Raw genomic sequence first — 25,779 nt, 5'->3', positions numbered from 1 at the left:
TTAAATTTTATTATGTTGTGGGCACTATTACTAAGCAGTTCAGGTAGATCACCTCTTGGACCAGATCCTGTGCTCCACTTAGAACTAAATCAAGAATTGCCTCTCCTCTGGTGGGTTCCAGCACTAGCTGCTCCAAGAATCAGTCATCTGTGGTGTCTAGAAACTTCATCTGTGCATCCCGTCCTGAGGTGACATGTACCCGGTCAGTATGGGGATAGTTGAGATTCCTTGTTATTACTGAATTTTTATAGCCTCTCTAATCTCCCTGAGCATTTCACAGTCACTCTCACCATCCTGGTCAGGTGGTCGGTAACATCCCTCCGCCTATATTTTTATTCGAGTGTGGAATTACTATCCACGGAGATTCTGTGGTACCGTTTAGTTCATTTAAGATTTTTACTTCATTTGATTTTACGCTTTCTGTCACATACAGTGCCCCTCCCCCACCAGCACGACCTGTTCTGTCCTTCTGATACATTTTGTACCATGGTATTACTGTGTCCAACTGATTATCCTCATTCCACTAAATTTCTGTGTTGCCTATTACATCAATATCCGCCTTTAATAGGAGGCATTCTAGTTCACCTATCTTGTTATTTAGACTTCTAGTCGTGGTATATAAGCATCAGAGTGCCTGGGCTGGGGGTCGGAGTGCGGGGGGGAGGGGGGAATTTGCCTGGGCTTGGGCGGGAGGGTTGCCTGGGCTGTGGGTCGGAGTGTGGGGGGAGAGGGGCCTGGGCTGGGGGTTGGAGTGCAGGGTGGGGAGGCTGCAATTCCTGAATGCTAATCCTGGCTCGGATACTGACTCCTGGTGTGACTTGGGGCAGGTTACCTGTCCTCCATGACCATCTGTAAAACAGGGATGGTGATATCAAGCTTGGTCACTGGGGATTGTGAGGGTCAAGTGGGAACCACCGATCTGCGGAGATGTAAATTAATTGCTATACCAAGCATTATGATTAACCCATTGCTGCATCCTGCCATGGAAACCTGACTGCATGGGGCTTCTCTTCTTGTTTGGGCAGGATCTGTCCAGTGTCTCCAGTAGCCCCACCTCGAGTCCCAAAACCAAAATGGCTGCTGTATCATCTGTCCAGAAGTCCAGCCAGATGGGTGCCACCCAGCTGCTGAAGAGACATGTGCAGAGAACAGACGGGGTCCTGACACACAAGCAGGCACAAGGTAACACCCCAGCAGCTTGCTCCACTCGCTTCCTCCTCATTACCCCGGTAAAGCCCCTTGCGGGTGTCACTGTCCAGCCATGCTCATACTTTGCCCTGCAGGATTATTCTAAGTCTGCAACCTTCCTTTGGTCATGTGACATTCAGATGGGGCGGTCTCCCCACAGCTCAGACCCCATGCACTGTCACTCCTAAGTAGTGGCATATGGGAGCTGACTCGGGGCAGGAAACGGTAGTCTCTCTGGCATAGGAGGGTGAGTCACTTACAGGCCTTTGCTTTGCTATTGCCCAGACTGGGAAGGGTCTTTTCCTGTCTTGGTGGCCAAATCATCGTGCAGTTGTAGAATGTCGGCCCAGGGGGTGTGGGCACATCTGTTTTGGGGCACCTGATGGGCTGGTGGTTTGTATCAGTGAAGATTTTCTAGGGAGTAGAGGGTGGTCGGGGTGGGTAAGGCCACTGAGCCGGGATGAAGATGAGGGTCTAGCGCAGGGGTAGTCAACAGGTGGATTGTGGGCCAAATCCAGACCGCCAGATGCTTTTGAATGGACCCCCAAATCTCTTTATTTACTTCTTATCGTTGTTGTTGTTGTTTTTCTGGAATCTGGACCGTTCCTGTACCTTGACAAAAGATAATTGACTACCCCTGGTTTAGAATGCAGGGGAGGGCCAGCCACCAAGAAGGAAAGGCTAACCTGAGCTGTGTTTTTTGTCCTGTGGGATGCTGATTAGATCTTGGGATGAACCTTCAGTCGTGCGGGGAAAGGTCTGACAGGCAGTGCTCTGTCTGGTGTAGGCAGGGTTGTGGTAGCCATGTTGATCCCAGGATATTAGAGGGACCAGGTGAGTGAGATAATATCTGTTATTGACTGGCTTCTGTTGGTGCGAGAGACGAGCTTTCGAGCTACACAGAACAAGAGCGCCGTGTAAATTCGAAAGCTCGTCTCTCTCACCGACAGACGTCAGTCCAATAAAAGACATTACCTCCCCCGCATTGTCTCTCCGTGGAGCGGGAGGTATGTTTTCCTCTGGAACCTGTGGATAATACTTTGTCACGGATGGGCCATAGAAAACCCCTCCTGGCAAACACTATTGATTTAGTTGGGGTTGGTCCTGCTTTGAGCAGGGGATTGGACTAGGTGACCTCCTGAGGTCTCTTCCAATCCGAATCTTCTATGATTCTATGATAATTGGGAAGTAGTTCTCCCATTTCCAATCTTTCTTGCTTCCTTTGCTCAGGACAGATCTGAACAGGCCTGCCAGTTCCCCGTGAGCATTGCCCTGTGCTCCGGCTAGTTCTTTCTCTGATTCACAGTAGGTTGCAGACTGGAACTTGAGCCCAGGTCTTGCGCATAGTAGAGCAACGCAAGAACCGTTGAAGTCTGCTCTGGCCTATGTTTTAGCTATAGGAGCAAGTTCCTGGCGAGTGTATGAAGGGAACTGAGCAGGAGAAGGCTCTGTGGTTGGTATCATTGCAGACACTTCTGCAGGGTAAAGACAGTCCAGAGGGAGGGTTCATGGAAGCGTTGTGGCAATGAATGTTTGTGTGTACTAGTTACTGCTTTCCAGTCATTGCCAGCATTTCAGCACAGAGATGGCCAGTGTGACTAGCTCTAGGGTGTCTGTGTGGACAGCTCCAATATCAGACATGGGGCGGAGCCCAGCATCACAAGCCTGCTCGTGCTCCCTGGAGGCGGTCATCAGGGGACAGGTAGGGGGCTGTGGGAAGGATGCTGTGTAGTTTGGTAGTGCTCTTGGGGAGGGAGGGAGAGGGATGTCTCCAGACCTGTAGCCCCTTCCTAGGCGGGTGTGATGCATTGCAGTTTGGGGGATGAGTCAGGGGTGTCTCCAAATGCCATGAGGCTGCATCATGGAGCTGTACTTCCATCTGTCAGAGTGAGTGGTGACTGCAGAGCTCCCTGCTGGCCAGCTGTGGGTCCCAGGGAGTGAGTGGTGTCTGCAGAGCTTCCTGCTGGCCAGCTGTGGGTCCCAGGGGCGTGAGTGGTGTCTGCAGAGCTCCCTGCTGGCCAGCTGTGGGTCCCAGGGAGTGAGTGGTGTCTGCAGAGCTCCCTGCTGGCCAGCTGTGGGTCCCAGGGGAGTGAGTGGTGTCTGCAGAGCTTCCTGCTGGCCAGCTGTGGGTCCCAGGGGAGTGAGTGGTGTCTGCACAGCTCCCTGCTGCCCAGCTGTGGATCCAGGGGAGTGAGTGGTGTCTGCAGAGCTCCCTGCTGCCCAGCTGTGGGTCCCAGGGGAGTGAGTGGTGTCTGCAGAGCTCCCTGCTGCCCAGCTGTGGGTCCCAGGGGAGTGAGTGGTGTCTGCAGAGCTCCCTGCTGGCCAGCTGTGGGTCCAGGGGAGTGAGTGGTGTCTGCAGAGCTTCCTGCTGGCCAGTTGTGGGTCCCAGGGGAGTGAGTGGTGTCTGCAGAGCTCCCTGCTGCCCAGCTGTGGGTCCCAGGGGAGTGAGTGGTGTCTGCAGAGCTCCTTGCTGGACAGCTGTGGGTCCAGGGGAGTGAGTGGTGTCTGCAGAGCTCCTCGCTGGCCAGTTGTGGGTCCCGGGGAGTAAGTTGTGTGTGCAGAGCTCCCCGCTGGCTAGCTGTGGGTCCTAGGGGGTGAGTGGTGTCTGCAGAGCTCCCCGGTGGCTAGCTGTGGGTCCTAGGGGATGAGTGGTGTCTTCAGAGCTGCCTGCCCCCACCGGTGAAAGTCAGCTGTGGGTCCAGGGAGTGAGTGGTGGCTGCAGAGCTGCCTGCCCCCCGCCTGTTGTCTGTCTCTCCCCCCACCCCCCGTGAAAGCCAGCTGTGATACTGTAATTCTCTCTGATTCATTTCAGCTCAGTTTGCTGCTTTTCTGAAACAAAACATGCTGGTGAGGAAAGCTCTTCCTCCTGGCACCTCTTCATGTCTCTTTGGTGAGTATCTCCTCACTTCCTCTCTCTCTCCGCTTCCTTCCTCCTCCTCTGGCTTTCCTCCATCACCTTCCTCTCCTCCTCGCACTGGTTTGGGGGGCGTTCTAGCGTGTGGTCCCCCTCTCTCTGCTCTTTGCTTTCTCATTGCTGTCGTGGGAGCTGAAGCAAAACAGCCACACCCCTCCCCTGGCTTTCCCTCTTTCTGGCCGGTAAATGTTCCCTGGGAGTGACATGATTTTGCAGTGGTTTGCTCTGATGTACCGTGGAATCATGTGAGTGTCCTGGCAGCTTCCTGTGCTCAGGAGCGTAACTCTTTTGTGTGCTGGGTCTGACTGGCTGAGATGCAGACCACAGCATGGGGAGTTGTGCTTTTGACATGGAAGGCGCTTCGTTGATGCATGGTACGGGAAAGTGCTTTGGACAGCCTGTCGCGGGTGCAGAGACGGGGCTGCTTAGTGGCTCAAGGAGGCCGGCTGGAGCATCTTTCCAAACCCATGGAGAGTTGGAGGAGGAACAGCAGAGGAGTGGGTAGGGAGGGCGAGGGATTCCTTGGGAAAGCAGGCAGGCAGTGCTGAATTGGATCCTGAAATGGATAGGAAGCCACTGTTGATGGTGGGAGAATGGGACTGGAGGAAGAGACTCTGGCTACTGTATGTCAGAGCCTCTGAGACCTAGAGATGAGGGGGCCAGATTCATAGCTGAGCTAAATGGATACAACTTCTTTGCCTCCGATTGCATTGGCTGCCACTGTGGAGTCAAGCTGAAGGATTTGAGGTTAGAAGAGGTTGGTGATAAAGGTCTGAAGGAGGATTTTAGCAGGGCTAGGCTGGTAAGAGGGTTGGGAGGCATTTCAGTTGCTGTAATAGCTGGATCTGTCTCTAATGCGAGTCGCTTTGTCATGACATGACCTGTCAGTGCCAGAGCGGGTGGCCCCCGGCTGTGGGGAGTGCGAGTGTGATGGAGGAACACCTCTCTGTAAAGCATGGTGCCTCATGGCATAGTGCTGGTGGCTTCTTCTCTGGACGAATGAAGCTCTGGATAATTAGTTGGAGACCAGCGGGACTGTGGGGTGATGTAGCTGGGTTCTCTGAGATACCAGGAGGTCCCCATCCCTCTCTCTGCCTAACACACAACTGGGTTATTGTCCAAACACTCCCTTCTTGGGGTTTGGCTGTGTCCAGAAGTGATATAACAAAGCCCGAGGCAGGACTGTATAGACAAGCAGGTCCTAGCCTAGGCTGGCTACTTATTGAGTTCTCCTTCCCTCAAGCTCTGCCTCTGAGAACTTTGGTTTTTCTACTACGGCGTTGGAGGTAATGAGATCCACCTGGTCTGGGTGACTCAGCGGAGTAGTTCTGCACTTCTCCGTGGGGTCTGAACACGCAGCAGCAGCTCACAGGCACAAAAAGGATTCATTGCCTAACTGGGGTGATTCCTGCTCGCATGCTCTCTGGATGGGAAGAGATTTTTCCCTGGGACGCATTGGCAGCAGCCCCACCCTGTTTCTGGAGCATTGAGCAGGCGGCATTGGCAGGATCCAGGTGTGCAGTGTTCCACACCATCAAAGGGGCACTTCAGTCCCTGCCATCCAGCACTTTATGGGAAAATGCCTTCGTGCGGTTACATTGGATTTGCCCGCTGGCAGCTCTGACAGTAGCTAGTGTGAAGCCAGGGCTGGTCACACTATCCTCCAGCCCTGCTGCTTCTGCATCGGTGGGGCTGAGGAGAGGGATGCAGCCTCCCTGCAGGAGAACAGCGTGGTGGGAAGCCATGGTGAAGTGGGAGCAGTAGGTTTGTCTAACTAGAGCTCAGAGGGCTGGTGCCTGGGGCTTCAGCCTGAGCGCACAGGGAGCTCTTCCCATCTGTTGTGAGAACAAGAGGCTGTGTGCGCCACAGTGAGAAGTGTGTGCCACAGTGACTATGTAACGAAGGAGGCTTTGATCATGTGGAATGCAAGAGGGTGTGTTTGATCACTGGTTCCTACAGACTATCATGGATGCTCTGAGGAGTAGTAGCATCATTCCCCCTGCCGGTGCCATTTCATGGTGCTGCCCAGCTGATGGCGCTGGGTGGTGCGCTTGATGCTTGGGCGGTCTCAAGGGCTTTTGCAGCGGAACTGATGCCTGTAATCTCTTTGCATAGGTGATCAGAAACTCTCTGGGTAGTTCCATTCACTCTGCATGTTCACAGTTCTGGGGAAGGTGTGTAAGCTTTGCACATCTGTTATCAGCCAGCACCCCACCTTGCTGCCCTCAAAGCAGGACCCTGGGTGCAGGTGCTAGGATAACATGCACTGATGCTTGCGTTGGGGTAGAGCAATGCCAACAAATAAATGCCTAGCAGTAATGTGGTTCAGCTGCACTCTCCCCCAGCAGTAGGTCGGGGACCTGCTCCTGCACAGTGGGGTCATTGATCTCCAGGAGGATGAAGGCTGTTCAGTAAAAAACTTGGACCCCAAGGACTATTTCTTCTACACACATGCGCTTCCTCCCCTACCCCCATAGGAGAAGGAATTAACTACCTCAGTGACTTTTTTCAGGCTTTATATATTCTTGTTTCCCCTACAGCCCTCCCCAGCTTGAGGGTAAGTATTTAGGGCAGGTCTTCACTACCCGCCGGATCGGCCGGTAGCGATCGATCTATCACATCTCGTCTAGAAGGGATAAGTCGATCCCCGAACGCGCTCCCCGTCGACTCCGGAACTCCAGCTCACGAGAGGCGGAAGCGGAGTTGACGGGGAAGTGGCGGCGGTCGACTCGCCGCCGTCCTCACGGCCAGGTAAGTCGACCTAAGATACGCCGACTTAGTTGCGTATCTTAGGTCGGCACCTCCCCCCAGCGTAGACCAGGGCTTAGAATTGAGAAACAGAGGCTGGAAGGGACCTTGGCAGGTCATCTCGTCCAGACCCCTGTGCCGAGGCAGGGCCAAGTAAACCTAGACCAAACCTGACAGGTGTTTGCCCACCTGTTCTTCAAAACCTCCAGTGATGGGGATTCCACAACCTCCTTTGGAAGCCTGTTCCAGAGCTTAACTCCCCTCAGATTTAGAAAGTTTTTCCTAATCTTTAACCTAAATCTCGCTTGCTGCAGATTAAGCCTGTTACTACTTGTTCTGCCTTCAGTGAACATGGAGAACAATTGATCAGTGTCATCTTTATAACAGCCCTTAATCTATTTGAGACTGTTCTCAGGTCCCTCCTCAGTCTTGCTTTCTCAAGGCTAACTCAGTTTTTTTAACATTTCCTCACAGGTCAGGTTTCCTACATCTTTTATCATTGCTGTTGCTCTCCTCTGGACTCTCTCCAGTTTATGCACACCGTTCTTCAAGTGTGGCGCCCAGAACTGGTCACAGTACTCCAGCTGAGGCCACCCCAGTGCTGAGCGAAGTGGGACACAATTACCTCCCATGTCTTACTTACCACATTCCTGCTAATACACCCCAGAATGATAGTAGCCTTTTTTGCCACTGCATCACATGGTTGGCTCATATTCGGTTTGTGATCCACAATGACGCCCAGACCCTTCTGAGTGGTACTATGATCTAGGCAGTTATTCTCCATTTTCTACTTGTGCAGTTGGTTTTTCCTTCCTAAGTGCAGTACTTTGCTCTTGTCTTTATTGAGTTTCATCGTGTTGATTTCAGACCATTTTTCTAATTTGTCCAGGTCGTTTTGAATTCTAATGCTGTCCTCCAAAGTGCTTGCAAAGGGTTGGTGTCAAGTGCCTTACTTCTATTGCCCCTTAGTCCAGAGTGGACTGAGACCAGGTGTGGTGGGAACTCCCTTTCTGAGCACTGTAGATTTACACCTTTCACATTGGAAGGCCGGTCTTCATTTCAGCACCTCCGCTGCAGAATGTGCCGGGGCTGGGTGGTGTGCTAAAGCTTACTTCTCCAGTGAAGAGATGGACAGCAGGGTGCAAGCCATGAACTCCCGGGTTCTAAATTGAGATCATGCAGTTACATATCAGCAGTGGAATACAAATGGGCAAGATGCGGTACTGAGGAAGGATGGTCTTGTGGTTAATAATCACTTCTGTTCCCCTAGTGCCCAGGGTCCCAGTCATGTAGAGGGTCCCATTTTGCTGGGAGCTGTGATGTGTGCGCCAGAGCATCGACAGAGTAGGCCTCAGGACAGAACAGATGTGCTCGGGCAGGGTGGGTTGGGAGGCTGAGGTATAAAGAAGCTGTTGAGCAGAAAAACGGAAGTCTCGGCTTGCCTATGTGAGGCCAGACAGGTTAGGATATCGGACAGAGATCCTCAATCCTGAAATCAATGGGATTTAGGCACCTAAATACCTTGAATGATCTGGGCCTTAGTCTTTGTGGACCTCAGTTCCTCATCTGTACCTTGGGGATAACAGTGCCTTGCAGGGGTGTTGCGAGGGAACGTACAGGAATGATTGAGCTGTGCAGGTGTGGTGGTGGTGAGCGCCAAGGAAACACGATAAAGAACTGACTCTTGCAGAGCAATGAATGGTGGAGTCCAGCAATACGCGCTGCAGTGCAGGGACGGCTGGGGCAGAGCACGGGGTCAGCAGCTGAGGTCTAATCCCAGCTTTGACGGGGTCTTGTGTGCATTTGGGCAAGTCACTTTACCTCTCTCTGGGCCTCAAGTTTCCCCGTTGGTAAAGTGGGGATACGTGATGATGGGCTGGCATTTGTACTGTGTTTTGGAAATGAAAAACACTTCTGTAAGGGGCACTAGTACTGCAGTGGTTCATAAAGTGATAAGCCTGCACTGTTTTTCAGTGCAGAAAAAGACAGGATCCTTAGACTGTGCTGCCTTAGAATATGAAGAGCTCATTCTAAATACAGCAATTTGTGATGCACAAGGAAATCAGCTTAGAGACGTGAGTGGTAAGGAGAGAGAGGACTCTCCAGCGGTTGGTGATGGGACACTAGATGGGGAGGGCTCTGAGTTACTACAGAGAATTCTTCCCCCGGTGTCTGGCTGCTGGGTCTTGCCCAACTGCACAGGATCTAATTGATCACCATATTTGGGGTCAAGAAGGAATTTTCCACCATGTACTGACAAGCTGAGGTTGTTTCCTCAGCAAACGTCATTCCTGCCTGAAGAAAAGGAGGACTTGTGGCACCTTAGAGACTAACCAATTTATCTGAGCATAAGCTTTCGTGAGCTACAGCTCACTTCATCGGATGCATACTGTGGAAAATACAGAAGATGTTTTTATACACACAAACCATGAAAAAATGGGTGTTTATCACTACAAAAGGTTTTCTCTCCCCCCACCCTTCTCTCCTGCTGGTAATAGCTTATCTAAAGAGATCACTCTCCTTACAATGTGTATGATAATCAAGGTGGGCCATTTCCAGCACAAATCCAGGTTTTCTCCCCCCCCACCCCACAAACCCACTCTCCTGTTGGTAATAGCTGATTCCTGCCTGAGTTTGCAGGCTGCATCCTGGCGGCCTGTGTCCTAGGTGCCAGGCCTCCCTGGTATGGTTGAAAATGGGGTACAGAAAGCACTGGTGAAGGGAGCTGGGGGAAATTCAACACAGGGCATTTTGGAAACATACTATTAGAGTCTGTCCCCTTCTGCCATGTCACTTTCACGGGGGACTCTGCAGAAAAGTCTGCGTGTTTAGTATCCAGGGTTGTTCCGTGGGCTGGCTCAGGAAATGCTACACTGGCACAGATGCAGCGGTGCAGCCGGGCTGCTGCCGTGTTCACACTTACTAGAGTGACAGAAGCGGGTCTTCCAGTGCTGTACTAAACCCACCTCTTCTGCCGACCTAGTGGTGTCTACACCGGGGCTTGGGGCGGCTTCATTACATTGCACAGGATGCAAAATTTTGTAATTTTGTAGTTAAGGCAACGTAACGCTGTAGTGTAGACCAGCCCTTAGTAACCAACTTCGATTTCCCTGGGCCTTGCTGGGCTCTCCCCCAAAATCTCCCCAGGAAGCAGCCTGAGTTTGAAACATCGAGATTTTATACCGCAGATACTGTGTCCACCTCAATGTCTGTGCAGCACCTGGCACAACAGGGCCTTCCACCGTAATTTACGGATTAGAATCAGGAAAATAATATAAAACAGAGGAGACAAATCAACCAAATACAGAAGCCTTGGCATGCTGCTAATCCCTTTGCTCAGCCCAGACAGTGACAGACTCTGTAATATGGCAGTAAATATGTCCCTTTCCGGTGGAGGTAAATAATGTGCACTATTTTCAGACAGCTCTTTGGCAGACCTTTAATCAAATACCGGTTTGTTATGAAGGATCTTTGCAGGAGCCCATGCCAGCGACCTGTAATTCAGAGGGGTATCTTCCCACATGTTCCTGTGTCCAATGGTAGTTTTCAGGAGCTACCTCAACAGCTGAAGTTAAACTCAGCCCTGACTCTTCCACAGATGCCTTGTAAAAACGTTAACAACGTCACTTGTGTCTCTCTCGGCTTTCAGAGAGATCTGAAATCTCGCCCAAGATTTCTCTCCAGTCTTTTGCTGCTTTTTCCCAAATTCTTGAGGTGGTTCCCAACAGGCTTGAGGGCTCTTGGTGTCCCTTTTTGACCTCTAGAAGCAACACATTCACACACACGGGAACTTGGACTGTCTTGCTCTTTTATATGGCAGGTGCCCAGTAGATAGTTGGTTTCTAAGAGTCTGAGTAATACCCAAACCTCAGCCAGACAGGCCTTGGAAGTCTCACGGGGATCACGGTGCAGGCCCCCTCCTTGCCCAGTCACACCTTCCTCACCCTGCAGTTTCCCTATGTCAAAAGACAAAACGGAGAGGCAGACCCAGGTTGCTCTAGCCCTGACACAGGCCTTCAACACCAGCACCCTGCGATGCAGCATCTGACAGGGGCAGCTGAGCCAGTCAGGAGGGGTTCACACGGAGCACAGCACAATCCGTTAAGATTCTCACTTGGCTCCTGCACTTCCTCAGTTTGCAGAGCAGGGCCTAAAGGACAGGCGTGGCTGTCACCGAGTCAGCCCTGGGGCCCAAGTGGGAGCAACTTGTGCTGTGGTGCTGAAGGCCTTAGGGTTCCGGTGCAGCGTGGGGCACGGGTCATTTGCAGGTTTAAACTAGCGTAAATGGTGGTTCTCTGTAACTTGACCCCTTTAAACCATGATTTGAGGCCATCAGTGACTCAGCCAGAGTCTGTATAGATGATCATGATGGTCCTCTCTGACATTAGAGTCTGAGTCCTGGTGCATGGAAGTCAGGAAGGGGCCGCATGAAGGAAGCTGTAGAGAATATGCATGGGCTTGTGTTCCCTCTCTGGGTATATATCGCATTATCATCCGTGCTGGAGTTATGCTATCCTCAGGGCACCAGGTATTGGTTTCAAATATACACTTCTGTGTCTTCTAGTTCCAGTCTCCTCAGAGCAGCCAGAAGCGACTGAGAAAGAAGATGTGCGAATGCAGCTGAAGAGACATCAAACCCCCAGCCCGACCCATTGCAGCAAATCCTCCAAGCGAGCCAAAATCAAGGTGACCATTGTCTCCCACGGGGAAGCTGCTGGCACGGGGAATGGAGCACCCCTCATTGCACAGCCGGAAAGTGAGTCCCAGTTCCAGAACTGCTCTTTAAACCGGAGATATTTACATTCAGTGATATTTACATGGAGATTGGGTAGTCGGTGTGTCTCAGGCCAGCTCTGGGTATGAGGATATGTCTGCTGACAAAGATGGAGCCAAAGGGGAGGAACCTTCTTCTTTAACAATATAGACATGGCAGGCAGCCTAAGTGGTTCCAGATGCCTGCGACTGGATGCTCAGTGATGCTTGGGGAAGGGTGGGGATTGAAGTCCCATAATAGATAGTGTACAGCAGAGCATATGGCAGAAGCTTCGGTTCAAGGGAATCATTCAAATTGTATGTGCCAGGGTGAAAGGCTGATTGTGGGGGTGGGGGGGGAAGGGTTTTCCCTTTGTATATGACTTTGCACAATCTACTGAGTTGTGAGGGACATGGTCTTTTCACTTTCCTCTGGAGCTTCAGGCCACTGCTGGACGCAGGATACTGGTCTTGAGGGACACTCAGTCTCGTTCAGTTTTGTAAGTCTGTGGCTTGCTTAAGTGTCTGTCCCTCAAATCCTGATGCTGTAGAAGTGACAACAAAGGACTCCCAAACAGGTTGGAATCTCTCTGCAAAGATCTCATCTGGGACCCGCTCCATACAAGGAGGACCATGTTGGGATTTGATGTGGTCTCCCACTGGAAGAATCTCTGTGTATTCTCGGTATAGAATAGTTTCTTGCTCTGCTGATTCCCTTTGGGCATTGCAACGGTCTGAAGTCTGTCAAATACACCTTTTATATATACATATGCAAAACCCAACTCTTTTCCCGTCTTCTCCTGGATTAAGAAAACCCTCCTGTGATCTGAGTTGCAACCTGGTGAGCTGCAGTCCAGAGAGAGCTGTAGTGTGTTCAGTTTTGTTTCCCTCCAGCACTGGAGAGGAGGCCAGGAATTTTGTTTGCTTATTGTAACCACTGTACATTAAGGAAACTGTCCATTGTGGTAGGCCAGGTTGATGCATAGTAGGACTTCTGCTTGAAGCACCAAAAAAGAATTCTTAAACGTAATTGCGAGTGAGTGGAATTAGTGTGCAGCGTAGGACTGAAAGGGTCAGCACGCCATTCCAAAGCCCTGGGAAATCAGAGATTTTTCAAAGCTGTAAAGTAAATTGATCCATTTTGCACCATTTCTTGGTTAATTTAACAGTTGGTTTTACTGTGAAAATTAACTAATGAATATATTGTGGCTTACCTTCAACAGCTTTGGAAGTCTCTGATTTCCTGGATTATTTTTTTTAATTTTCAAAACTTTATTTCTTTTCACAGAAAAAAAATGAAATGCAGAAGTAAACATGAACCAAACAAGAATTCCCTCTTACCGTGCGTGAGCAGGAGGAATACACAGGACAAACGCATTTGTATCCCAAACACCGCAATAAACAAATATTGTAACTCACCGGCCTTTCTGTGTATTTTGTAAAGTGTCTCAATAGAATGCTTACAAAATCAACCACTAGAAAACCGGCATGTGCTCAATGATCCATCGAGGCAGTAGAATTGTATAATAATAATAATCTGGCAAGGAGGAAGTGGGGGTGTGAGTGAAGTAGAAGCAGATTAGTGGAATTCACCAGAGATGCTTACATCCCTGTGCAGAGCACATGGTATCCAGTGCTTTCAAATGTCGAAGCTGATTCCCTCAGTCCTATTGTGCATCATAAGATTGTCGCAGTGGCAACTTCCTGGTTTTATTAGTGATTCTATTTGGTTTGATGTTTCTGGAAGGACTCGCTCTCCTAGAACGTGCTAGAAAATATTTGGGATTGCGCTGGAGCTTTCCTTTAAAAAGTGCTTTGGGCAGCTGGATGAGCTCTGTTCCCCCAGCATTGCTCTGTGTCACTGGGCCGTGCGTGATGGCAGGGGCTCCCCAAAGGCTGGAATAGGGCAGAGCTTTACGTCTCGTGTTTTTCTTTGTTTCCCACAGGTGTGCCAGGAAAGCCCCCCACCATGACCGTAGGCCAGTCTGGGTCAGGCGTAAAGGAGTTCTCGGGACTACTTACCACCACCAAGTGAGTGTATCATTTTATTTTTAATCTGTGGATCTCTGAGAGAGCTGAGCCGACGCCAGGCTCCAGAGAGCAGTGATTCCAGTGTCTGCCACTTCCTCGGACCTTGAGTGTGAAAGGACATGTCAGAGGTCCAGCTCTGTGTCTGAATCCTGAGATATAGGAGATATCCAACCCCCTGGAACCTACCCCTCGTTGGTGTTGACTTGTTGCAGGGCAGTCCTGAGATGTGTTGGCAGAGTGAGGGGAATAGTGGGGAGTGCATCCTGGTGATAGGTATATCTCTCTCTTTCTATGGGGGAGACAAAGATTGAAATGATAGATTCAAACCTCCTGATCTTTGTGATTCTGGCACTGCTTTCTCTCTCCCTGCATCTTCTGCCTTAACCTGGACTCCAGTTCCTGTCCTTAAAGAATCTTCCCTGCCCAGCCCTTGTCTCTGCCACTGCGGCCTCTCTACCTGCTGCCAGACTCATCCCCCAGGGCTGTAATTCTCCTTTGAAATGCCCCCCCCGGGAGTTTCTTGCTGTACATCTAATGCTGTCTCAGTCTTCTCATCTCCCATGGTGCTGCTCTGGTTTGCTGTATGCCTCAGAGAGGCAGCCCCTGCCTTTAACCTGGAACAGGAGGCAGGATCTGGAAAATAAAAACGGTTTTAAATTGAGAAGTCCCTTTAACTCCCAAGGTGGAATCTGTCTGTGTATAACACCTAGTTGGCATGGCATGGGGACAGAGGGCTTACAGTCACCCCGCATTTCAGAAATAGACATCCTACTCCATTTGTGCGTGCTTCTATCTCCCGTCATGGAGGCACAGCCGCTGCGGCAGTTTTGAGTTCACCACAGTAAAGTTTTCTGTCTCACCCAGCCCTTCCAGAAGGAGAGTGGCTCTGGGCTGCGTTTGACCCCTTGTCTGCAATCTTTGTCCTGGAAATACATCCCCTTGGAGTTTGTTGGTTACTGGAGTGCATTTGCCTTGTTTCTCTGTTTATTTTCCAGGCTGAATTCTGTGGCGGAAACCCCCACCCTCAGCTCTACCCCCTCGGCCATGATCCCTAGCAGCACAGCTCCCAGCGCCTTCCATTCCTTGCAGAGCAGGCTCGTGGCCAGCAGTGCCCACTGCAGGCAGGCCCAGCCTAGCAACGCGCTCCAAGGTACCTGTCTCTTTCTTCATGCCTGGCTTGGGAGTCTGCAAAGCAAACCTGGCCTGCGAGACGGATCTGTTGGAATCAGTCGTGTGTTTCCCTGCCTGCACCTTTCCTCTAACCCGGGAGTGGCTGAGAGCCTTCCCAGCGTTTGGCTATCCCGGGGGCCTGATGAGGCCAGTGGCTTACTCAGGAGCTGGAAAGTGAGCCTGGTGGAGGATGGAACACTGGGCCAGGCCCTGTTTCCATTGCGGTCAGGGGCAGCTAGACTGGGTGACATTGTTTCAGTGAATAATACATCTGCAGAAAAGTCCATTTTGGGGGATACTTTCAGGTCAAATTTAGCAAATAGTATCAACCTAGAAATGGGGGGGGGGGGGGAATTCCAAAGTGATTTATTTTGGTCCATTTTTAAATGGAACATTTCAGCTTTTTTGTTTTGAAACGGTGTTTTGTTTAATAATTTAGCTAGTATTAAAAAAGGGTGAAAGACACCCCAAAGTGACCTGGAGCAAAACATAAAAACTTGAAGAACAAACAAACCAACCCCCAGATGTGTTTTGTTTTGATAAGAAAAACCGTCAAAATTCAATTTCAGTTTGAACCGAACCACGTTTTTGTCAGATTTTTTGGTTCAGCTTCTGAAATAAGAAATCAATGATGCTCTCCGCTCTAATGGCAACATCTCCACCGATTTCGGTTGTACGGGAGCAGGAAGTGGCTCGCTATCTGGTGTTCTAGACATGACTGGCCCTGCCTACACTGGGCGCACATCCTGTGTGCAGTCATGCGAGTTGATAGGTGTTGGGTCGTGTTCTAGAATGGTGTTTTCCTCCTGGAGACATAGCTCATAGGGAGGACCGAGGGGCTCCCACAGGTCAAGAGGTAGCGTGACTCAGGGGACAGCCTCCTGCTGAAGCTAGTCCACCAAAGGTGAGAAACTGGCTCTTCATGGCAGGTTATTCTCCAGCCTTGTTTGCTTTCAGGAGCAGCGTCTGCTAGCAGCCTCCTGCAGGGACTGAGCTTCAGCCTGCAGGACATCGGCACCAAGTCACCAGCCCTTCCAGCGAGTGTAGCATCCGTGGGGCCATCCATACAGGTAGGCAGCCCTAGCGACATGGAGGGTTTCAGATAGGCACAGGCTCTCCTGGAGAGCGGGAAAGTGGATCTAGAGAGCTTGGGAGGACAGCATCCTTGTCATCCTGGAAGTAGAGCTCTGCTGTGGTAAGGAGCTCTCTTGAGGCTCTTGCTCTTGTGTTTGGGGCTTGTACCCTCAGGAGGAGGGTACTTGAGGACCAAGGGTGATGGATGCCTTCTCTACAAGGACCACTGCTGTCTGCAGCCTGCCCTCCCATCTGGAGGCTGGGTGCAGTGATGGCATGAGGTGCATGGCAAATGGGAGTTCTGGCACAGGAGACATTGAAACCTAAACTTGACAAAACACTAGACAATGCAATGTAGGATTGGTCCTGCACGAGCCCCGGGGAGTGGGTGAGATGAGCCCGCTGGGCCTTTCCCACTCCTGCTTCTCACAGTGGAGTTGATTGCAGCCCCATCAGCTGTAGCAGGGGCAGCCTGCAATGCTCCACCTCTATCTGAGCAGCCTCCACGCAGATCAAGGTGGTTTATTGCATGCTAGGGCCAGTAGACTCCATGGGCTGCCCCTTCATCTTAAAATCAGGGTGTCCATCGTGAAAGGGCCAAACTTCATCCGCCCTTGGGCTGAGATGCACTGGCTGCCTACTGGGATGAAGGGTGAGAAGACTCTGCCAGACCTCGGAGACCTCGAACTGCCCTTGAGAGTGAGGGGGAGCAGGGAAAGACATCCTGCCCCTTCCTCCCTGGTGCTCACCGCACTTGCCTTGCCTTGCAGACCTCAGCTGGGAAGACACCAGCACCTATCCAGAGTTTGAGTGCCATAACCACGGGCACTGGGACAATCGTCCGCACCATTCCAGTCGCCACATCCTTGTCGTCTCTTGGAGCCTCGGGGAGCGGGAAGCCCACAGCTATTCACCAGTTGCTGACCAACGGCGGGCTGGCCAAGCTGGCCAGCAGCCTTCCTGGCTTGGCTCAGATCTCCAATCAAGCGGCAGGTAAGGGGCTAGTGCTGGTGGGGCGTTTTGAGACGGAGATGCAGGCCCTCTCCCATCTCCTTTCAGACTGTAGTTTGCATTTACAAAGCTTGTTTGAAGTTCAGAGTGCTCTGTGTATGCCGACTTACCCTCCTGACGCCGCTGCAAGGAGGGAACTATTGCCGCCCCCCGTGGAGACACTGAGGCACAGAGAGAGGAGGCGATTTGCCCAAGGTGTCCCAGTGAGTCAGTGGCGGATCTGGGATTGGAATTTGTGAGTCCAGCGAGAGAATTTACATCCCTCGCAGGGTGAAGGGGGGATCCGCCACCATAGATAGTGAACATCCATTTCCTCCCCAGTAGGAGTCCATCTTCATCATGCACATGATTGAAGGCCCCTTTGCATGTTCCTTAATACCAGGCAGAATTATACCTCGCATGGTTTAGGATGGCTTGTAAACAGGGCCAGGTGGCTGTCTCTGAACAGTGAGTCCCCTAATTCAGAGCATTCCAGGCACCATAGAGCCAAGATCCAGCTACGGGTGCGGGCTGTGTGTTCCTTAGAGGTGCCAGCCAACGTGTGACTTGTGCCCTGTCTGCTCACCCGAGCTAGTGACCGCCATTCCAGCCGTCAGCTCCATGCTCTGGAACTCGCATTACTGCCTTGGGTCGTGCTGACATCCTCGTTACACAGCACGTCGTCTGGTAATAGGAAATGTGCAGGGGGTCTGGGTGCAGGTCTCCGAATATTACTGCCAGAGACTGGTTACTGCCTGGAGAGCTAGTGTTGGGCTTTCCCAGAGGTGGATTTGCTGAGCTGTATGTTGTGTTGGGGACTGTGATCCTTGCAACACTCCATGTTCGGTCTGTCCTATAGCTGAGCTCCATTTGCTGGCAGTTAGGGAGCAGCTGCCTGGCAGCTGGCAGGGCGGGGTTGTGTCTGTTTGATCTGATTCTCCTGTAAAAGCCCGGGGCGAAGTGTGTGCTCGGAGATCGGCTGGTCGCAGTGACTTGCCTCGCTCCTGTGTCTTCCAGGCTTGAAGGCTCCAACCACCATTACAGTGACCCTACGGGGGCAGCCTAACCGTGTCACTACCCTGAGCCAAGCGGCTGTGGGGACTATCCAGCCCCAGCTGGAGGAGCAGCAGCTGCAAACTCAGACACCTCAGGTAATTCCGGGTCTCTGGTCTTAGGCGAAGAGAAGCCATTGGGGGTATGTTATGCTTCCATCATCAGTGTTTGCTGACCCACATGTTTTGTGCAGAAGCATCTCTCCTGGGGGGAGTGTTCTGCAATATGGCCCAGCAACCCTCATTGGGATTTTCTCAATAGGGTTTTGCCAATGCCGAAGCCAGGGTGTTTACTCCCTTATGAGCTGTTGTGCCCCTGTGCTGTGATTTGAGCGGAGACTGAAGTGGACAGGAACGAGCGCTTGTGAGGGAGAGCAGTGTGCGCTCTCTGGGCAGAAAGGGGCGTAGTAGGACAGTGGTTGGAGATAGATCAGTCCTCTCCTGCCACAAACGCAGAGGCCTCCACCCAAATAGTGTATCTGATGTTACCTCACAGCTGCACTTAATCAACTGGAAATGCCAAACCACGGCAGTTACGTTGGATCCAAACACCTGGAGTTGGTGTCAGCCTGGGAGCCCCTGTTTAATGTCCCTCTGACACTTGGGGCTTTCTGGAGAGGTGTTTGTAGACCCTGCTGTGTGGCGAGGAAGGCGGAATGGGGCTCCCTCCAGAGCTGAGGTCGGTTTGGGCCCAATTTGACCCGAACCTGACTAGAGCACAGACAATCCAAACCCAGCCTGCGGTTGTTTTCATACCCGACCCTGGCGCTTGTAGCTAGTCCCAGGGGTTGCAAGGGTGTAGCTGCCAGCCCAGACTCCGTTTTCCATACTTTGTTTCCTCCTTCGAGCCGCAGGGCTAATTATCCTCCAGCCCTGCTCTCCCTCCGGAAGCTTGTAGTCGGGCTCTGCTGGGGTCAGGTCAGATTGCAGGACTCTACTCCAGAGCCTCTTGCTGCATCTCTTTCAACAAAGGGTCAAACAAAGAGTGAGGTCGTGGGGGGGGCGGGCGGGCGGGCAGGGAGCGGCACGGTGCCCCATCCTGTGCCTGGAGTTTGGTGTCTCAAGCCTTCAGATCCCTGAACTGAGACCAGGCACCCGGATGGCTAATGATTGGCAGGTGTCTGTGGGTAACACCAGGGTCTCCATACTGTCATCTCCTCCACAGGTCCCAACACTTCCCCATGCAGGTGGCAGGACCCAGTGAGGTGGGACTGTTCAGTATTTATCATGTTCTCTAGGGCAGTGTTTGTCAGCGACCGGTCTGTAGGCTGGTGCTGGTCCCGAGAGCTCTCTGACATGGTTTAGGAAGGTGACAAGCCAGTCCCTGGTATCGAAAAGGTTGAAAAACACTGCCATAAAGTAACATTTTTTCATGACAAATCTCCCTTGGGATTTTTTCACTCACTGTGACAGGAGTGAGCCCTGCTGCTGTTGGAAGAAGGTTGTAGACTCCTGACCTGTCAAGTTCCCTCCCTGGGAAAGAGACTCAGGGCACCGTCCTCCCAGCCCCCAGCTGTGTCTTGTCCTGGGGCTGAATCCAGAACACAAGCTGCCTTTGTTAGAGGCAGATTTGTTTAGTGAAGAAGCAGTTAATGGTGTCAGATGTTCCAGGCTTGTGATCTCAGATCTGCAGTGGCAAATTTCAGCCCAAGGCTGAGTTCAGAAAGGAAACGAGCAGCTAGAACATGTTAAGAAGAGGGTGAAATCTCCAGGGCAGACGTCAGTTTGCAGTTGAGACGTAGATTTGCAGATGTCAAAGCCAGAAAGGACCATTTTGCGCATTCCAGCCTGAGCTGCCTAACCCAGGCCAGAGACCCTCACCCATTGTTCACCATCGGCAAAGTTGCAACCCTCATAGACTGTAAGGTCAGAAGGGACTATTCGAATCATCTACTCTGACCCCCTGCACATCACAGGGCACAGAACCTCGCCCACCCACCCCTGTAACAGCCCCTGAACCTCTGGATGAGTTACTGATGTCCTCAAACCATGGTTTAAAGAGGTCAAGTTACCGAGAACCACCATTTACGCTAGTTTAAACCTGCAAGTGACCCGTGCCCCACGCTGCACCGGAACCCTAAGGCCTTCAGCACCACAGCACAAGTTGCTCCCACTTGGGCCCCAGGGCTGACTCGGTGACAGCCACGCCTGTCCTTTAGGCCCTGCTCTGCAAACTGAGGAAGTGCAGGAGCCAAGTGAGAATCTTAACGGATTGTGCTGTGCTCCGTGTGAACCCCTCCTGACTGGCTCAGCTGCCCCCGTCAGAGGCTGCATCGCAGGGTGCTGGTGTTGAAGGCCTGTGTCAGGGCTAGAGCAACCTGGGTCTGCCTCTCCGTTTTGTCTTTTGACATAGGGAAACTGCAGGGTGAGGAAGGTGTGACTGGGCAAGGACGGGGCCTGCACCGTGATCCCCGTGAGACTTCCGAGGCCTGTCTGGCTGAGGTTTGGGTATTACTCAGACTCTTAGAAACCAATTATCTACTGGGCACCTGCCATATAAAAGAGCAAGACAGTCCAAGTTCCCGTGTGTGTGAATGTGTTGCTTCTAGAGGTCAAAAAGGGACACCAAGAGTCCTCAAGCCTGTTGGGAACCACCTCAAGAATTTGGGAAAAAGCAGCAAAAGACTGGAGAGAAATCTTGGGCGAGTTTTCAGATCTCTCTGAAAGCCGAGAGAGACACAAGTGACGTTGTTAACGTTTTTACAAGGCATCTGTGGAAGAGTCAGGGCTGAGTTTAACTTCAGCTGTTGAGGTAGCTCCTGAAAACTACCATTGGACACAGGAACATGTGGGAAGATACCCCTCTGAATTACAGGTCACTGGCGTGGGCTCCTGCAAAGATCCTTCATAACAAACCGGTATTTGATTAAAGGTCTGCCAAAGAGCTGCCTGAAAATAGTGCACATTATTTACCTGCACCGGAAAGGGACATATTTACTGCCATATTACAGAGTCTGTCACTCTCTGGGCTGAGCAAAGGGATTAGCAGCATGCCAAGGCTTCTGTATTTGGTTGATTTGTCTCCTCTGTTTTATATTATTTTCCTGATTCTAATCCGTAAATTACGGTGGAAGGCCCTGTTGTGCCAGGTGCTGCACAGACATTGAGGTGGACACAGTATTTGCAGTATAAAATCTCGATGTTTCAAACTCAGGCTGCTTCCTGGGGAGATTTTGGGGGAGGGCCCAGCAAGGCCCAGGGAAATCGAAGTTGGTTACTAAGGGCTGGTCTACACTACAGCGTTACGTTGCCTTAACTACAAAATTACAAAATTTTGCATCCTGTGCAATGTAATGAAGCCGCCCCAAGCCCCGATGTAGACACCACTAGGTCGGCAGAAGAGGTGGGTTTAGTACAGCACTGGAAGACCCGCTTCTGTCACTCTAGTAAGTGTGAACACGGCAGCAGCCCGGCTGCAGCGCTGCATCTGTGCCAGTGTAGCATTTCCTGAGCCAGCCCATGGAACAACCTTGGATACTAAACACGCAGACTTTTCTGCAGAGTCCCCCGTGAAAGTGACATGGCAGAAGGGGACGGACTCTATTAGCATGTTTCCAAAATGCTCTGTGTTGAATTTCCCCCAGCTCCCTTCACCAGTGCTTTCTGCACCCTGTTTTCAACCGTACCAGGGAGGCCTGGCACCTAGGACACAAGCCGCCAAGACGCAGCCTGCAGACTCCGACAGGAATGATGTTTGCTGACGAGACAACCTCAGCTTGTCAGTACTTAATGAGTAATGGAAACAGAGATCTATTCGGACCAAAAGCTGATGCCAGTTGCTCTCCTTGCATCCAGAAGATGGAGGATGAGGATCCCAGGGAAAAATGTTTCTCCTGACTGTGAGGGGGTCTTTCTTATCGCACAGTTGAGTTCCCTGTTTTTGGCGTCACTAATGCAAGTTCCGTGCAGATGGCCCTGCCATCGGGGATGCAGGAAAGCAGACTGTGACTGGGGACTCTGAGCTGTCCATTTTGAAGCCCACTCCTCTCAGAACAGTTGCTGTGACCCATGGCTGCCTCCAGCTGGGAGCCCCATGGAGCTGGGGGAAGAGAAATTGCTTTGGCTTTGCACTGCTCCTTCATCATGGGACTTCAGAGAGAAGGAACTTCTGAGCCACTTGAGGCCCACAGATGTGGGCGAGGGTGTCGCTGGAAGCTGCCCTCAGGCTCCGTCAGTGGAGCTGGTACATTAAGCGTTTGTAAGTCCTGGGCCTGTTTCTGGTTACATAAGGATCTGCACTGTACTTTTTTATCAGTAATTTCCACACATAGACATTCCTCCCGTGTGCCTTGTAAATGCTTGGTGGCTGTTCTCCAGCTTGTCAGGCGGTGGGAGCACCTGGTCCCTTCACCTCTCTATTCAGGGTCAGTTTGCTGGCATGAGGTGGCCTGTAAGTGTCTCCGGAGTTAGTATCTCTGTGTCAACGCTGAATCTCGTGAAGGGAATGTGGAGATGGTGATGATAGCTCCTTGTGTGACATTGTGTGCACTCACCATAAATCCTCTTCCAGTGTTGAAGATCAGTCTGTCGGAGTCACATCCAGTTCTGTTGCTCTGTAGGTCAAAATCTCCTTGTGTAAGCCTGAGTCAGTCTCTGGTTTTCCAAGGCTGGTTGAAGAAGTGATCAGAAATAGCATGTTTTCCTTTCTACTTCGTTACCTGCATTGAGGTACCCTAAACAAACGTGGCAGAACAATAACTAGATTATTAGTCTGACAAACCCATGACATTTCCAGGCATAGATTAACTCCATGCGTTGTTGCAAGGTGGGACTTGAGGCTTAATTCTAAGCTGTGAGTTTGACTTACATTGTTGGGTTTGTGTGTTTAAGGCAGTGCTTCGTTGTGTTAATGTCCATGGAGAATTCTTTTAATGTCATGAGTTATGTATTTCAGCAACTGCTCTAATTATATCCATTAATGTAATTGACTTACATTTGCCATTAGAATGTGTAATTCTGTTTGACAGCACCTCTTCTTGATAAAAGACTGAGGGAAATAACCACAAAGAACAAAGGCCGTTTTTCCAATACAGCTGGGTGGTCTAAGGGAGTTGAAAGTCATTGGGAGTTGGACTCTTGGTCCCCTTTGAGAAGTGCAGCCTTCCGCTCTAAACCTGTACCTGTAATAGGTAAGCTTTGGATTGCCCAAGGTTTCACCTAATTACTGGGGCTTGGCTAGTTCTTCTTCAACCTCTATGGAAATAAGATGTAAAGTTTTAACAACGAGAGTAATTAAGTATTGGAACAGCTTACCGAGGGTTTTGATGGTGATCGACAGTGGACGTTTTCTAACAGATCTGTTCTAGGGATTATTGTGGGGCAGGTGGCTGGCCTGTGATCTACAAGGGGTCAGGCTAAATGATCACAATGGTCCCTTCTGGCCTTGGAATCTATGAAAATTTTGCTCGGAAGGCAGTTCTATTGGGCCAGTGTCCCCTGTCCAGGTTACACCTGGAATCTAGATGAGATGCAGGTTTTCAGGATTCAGTACTGGTTAAATAATAGGAAACGCAGTCCAAGTGGCACATGATTAATGCTGGCATCATAGGGGTTGACAGTGGAGACCAGTGCTGTTGGAAGATGAAGGGGATCATGACTTGTTGGTGTTTGCTTATGACACTGGCTTTGTTTCAGTTGCAAAAGCCATAAAGGAGTATGAGGCGCTCTGTTGGCTTTAGGTTTCAGAGTGGGAGCCGTGTCAGTCTGTATTGGTAAAAACAACAAGGAGTCCTTGTGGTATCTTAGAGACTAACACATTTATTTGGGCATAAGCTTTTGTGGGCTAGAACCCACTTCATCAGATGCATGGAGTGAAAATACAGGAGCAGGTATAAATACATTAAAGAGGGGGGATTGCTTTACCAAATGTGAGGTCAGTCTAATGAGATAAATCAATTAACAGCAGGATACCAAGGGAGGAAAAATAACTTCTGAAGTGGTAAGAGAGTGGCCCATATCAGACAGTTGACAAGAAGGTGTTGCAGGGTTTGGTTCCTGTGTTGGTGTTTTTGTTGTGTGGTGTGTGGTTGCTGGTGAGTATTTGCTTCAGGTTGGGGGGCTGTCTGTAAGCGAGGACTGGCCTGTCCTGCAAGGTCTGTGAGAGTGAGGGATCGTCCTTCAGGATAGGTTGTAGATCCTTGATGATGCGCTGGAGAGGTGAGACCTGACCAGGAATACTGTGTGCAGTTCTGGTCTCCCATGTTTAAGAAGGATGAATTCAAACTGGAACAGGTACAGACAAGGGCTACTAGGATGATCCGAGGCATGGAAAACTTGTCTTATGAAAGGAGACTCAAGGAGCTTGGCTTGTTTAGCCTAACTAAAAGAAGGTTGAGGGGAGATACGATTGCTCTCTATAAACATATCAGAGGGATAAATACTGGAGAGGGAGAGGAATTATTTAAGCGCAGTACCAATGTGGACACAAGAACAAATGGATATAAACTGGTCATTGGGAAGTTTAGACTTGAAATTAGATGAAGGTTTCTAACCATCAGAGGAGTGAAGTTCTGGAACAGCCTTCCACGGGAAGCAGTGGGGGCAAAAGATCTATCTGGCTTTAAGATTAAACTGGATAAGTTTATGGAGGAGATGGTATGATGGGATAACATGGTTTTGGTAATTAAATATTCATGGTAAATAGGCCCAATGGCCTGTGATGGGATAATAGATGGGGTGGGATCTGAGTTACCCAGGAAAGAATTTTCTGTAGTATCTGGCTGGTGAATCTTGCCCATATGCTCAGGGTTTAGCTGATCGCCATATTTGGGGTCAGGAAGGAATTTTCCTCCAGGGCAGATTGGAAGAGGCCCTGGAGGTTTTTCGCCTTCCTCTGTAGCATGGGGCACGGGTCACTTGCTGGAGGATTCTCTGCTCCTTGAAGTCTTTAAACCACGAGTTGAGGACTTCAGTAGCTCAGACATAGGTGAGAGGTTTTTCGCAGGAGTGGGTGGGTGAAATTCTGTGGCCTGCGTTGTGCAGGAGGTCAGACTAGATGATCATAATGGTCCCTTCTGACCTTAATATCTATGAATCTAAGGCCCTTCAGAGTCTGCTCCAGCTTGCCTAAAATGGAGCAGATTGCAGCCCCTCTTCTCTTTAATGTGCAGGTGTCAGTGCTCAGGACACCAAGATTCATAGAATCATAGAATCATAGAATATCAGGGTTGGAAGGGACCCCAGAAGGTCATCTAGTCCAACTCCCTGCTCAAAGCAGGACCAAGTCCCAGTTAAATCATCCCAGCCAGGGCTTTGTCAAGCCTGACCTTAAAAACCTGTAAGGAAGGAGATTCTACCACCTCCCTAGGTAACGCATTCCAGTGTTTCACCACCCTCTTAGTGAAAAAGTTTTTCCTAATATCCAATCTAAACCTCCCCCATTGCAACTTGAGACCATTACTCCTCGTTCTGTCATCTGCTACCATTGAGAACAGTCTAGAGCCATCCTCTTTGGAACCCCCTTTCAGGTAGTTGAAAGCAGCTATCAAATCTCCCCTCATTCTTCTCTTCTGCAGACTAAACAATCCCAGCTCCCTCAGCCTCTCCTCATAAGTCATGTGCTCTAGACCCCTAATCATTTTTGTTGCCCTTCGCTGGACTCTTTCCAATTTATCCACATCCTTCTTGTAGTGTGGGGCCCAAAACTGGACACAGTACTCCAGATGAGGCCTCACCAGTGTCGAATAGAGGGGAACGATCACGTCCCTCGATCTGCTCGCTATGCCCCTACTTATACATCCCAAAATGCCATTGGCCTTCTTGGCAACAAGGGCACACTGCTGACTCATATCCAGCTTCTCGTCCACTGTCACCCCTAGGTCCTTTTCCGCAGAACTGCTGCCTAGCCATTCGGTCCCTAGT

The 25,779-nt window shown here is 50.7% G+C and overlaps 1 protein-coding gene across 33 annotated transcripts in view; it reads left to right on the top strand.

The window, feature by feature from the left end:
• KANSL3 (KAT8 regulatory NSL complex subunit 3) overlaps positions 1 to 25,779 on the top strand; it is a 146,861-nt gene that overhangs the window by 26,923 nt on the left and 94,159 nt on the right. For 20 of the 33 annotated variants that reach the window (XR_006287628.1, XR_005223461.2, XR_005223460.2 and 17 more), the window contains exons 14-21: positions 1,026 to 1,182; positions 4,001 to 4,078; positions 11,415 to 11,606; positions 13,549 to 13,633; positions 14,629 to 14,783; positions 15,761 to 15,873; positions 16,648 to 16,870; positions 17,885 to 18,018. Coding sequence is in view for 26 of the 33 variants with exons in the window: in XM_043536547.1 (XP_043392482.1) it covers positions 1,026 to 1,182; positions 4,001 to 4,078; positions 11,415 to 11,606; positions 13,549 to 13,633; positions 14,629 to 14,783; positions 15,761 to 15,873; positions 16,648 to 16,870; positions 17,885 to 18,018 (1,137 nt within the window). In the remaining 7 variants the exon portion in view is untranslated. Of the gene's footprint in view, positions 1 to 1,025; positions 1,183 to 4,000; positions 4,079 to 11,414; positions 11,607 to 13,548; positions 13,634 to 14,628; positions 14,784 to 15,760; positions 15,874 to 16,647; positions 16,871 to 17,884; positions 18,019 to 19,332; positions 22,118 to 25,779 lie in introns of those variants that run through there. The other 13 variants (XR_006287627.1, XM_043536543.1, XM_043536544.1 and 10 more) reach the window with 3 other exon arrangements.

This window comes from Chelonia mydas, chromosome 26, assembly GCF_015237465.2.
Source record: "Chelonia mydas isolate rCheMyd1 chromosome 26, rCheMyd1.pri.v2, whole genome shotgun sequence".
Classification (NCBI taxonomy): domain Eukaryota; kingdom Metazoa; phylum Chordata; order Testudines; family Cheloniidae; genus Chelonia; species Chelonia mydas.
This window is presented reverse-complemented; position numbering and strand designations above follow the sequence as displayed.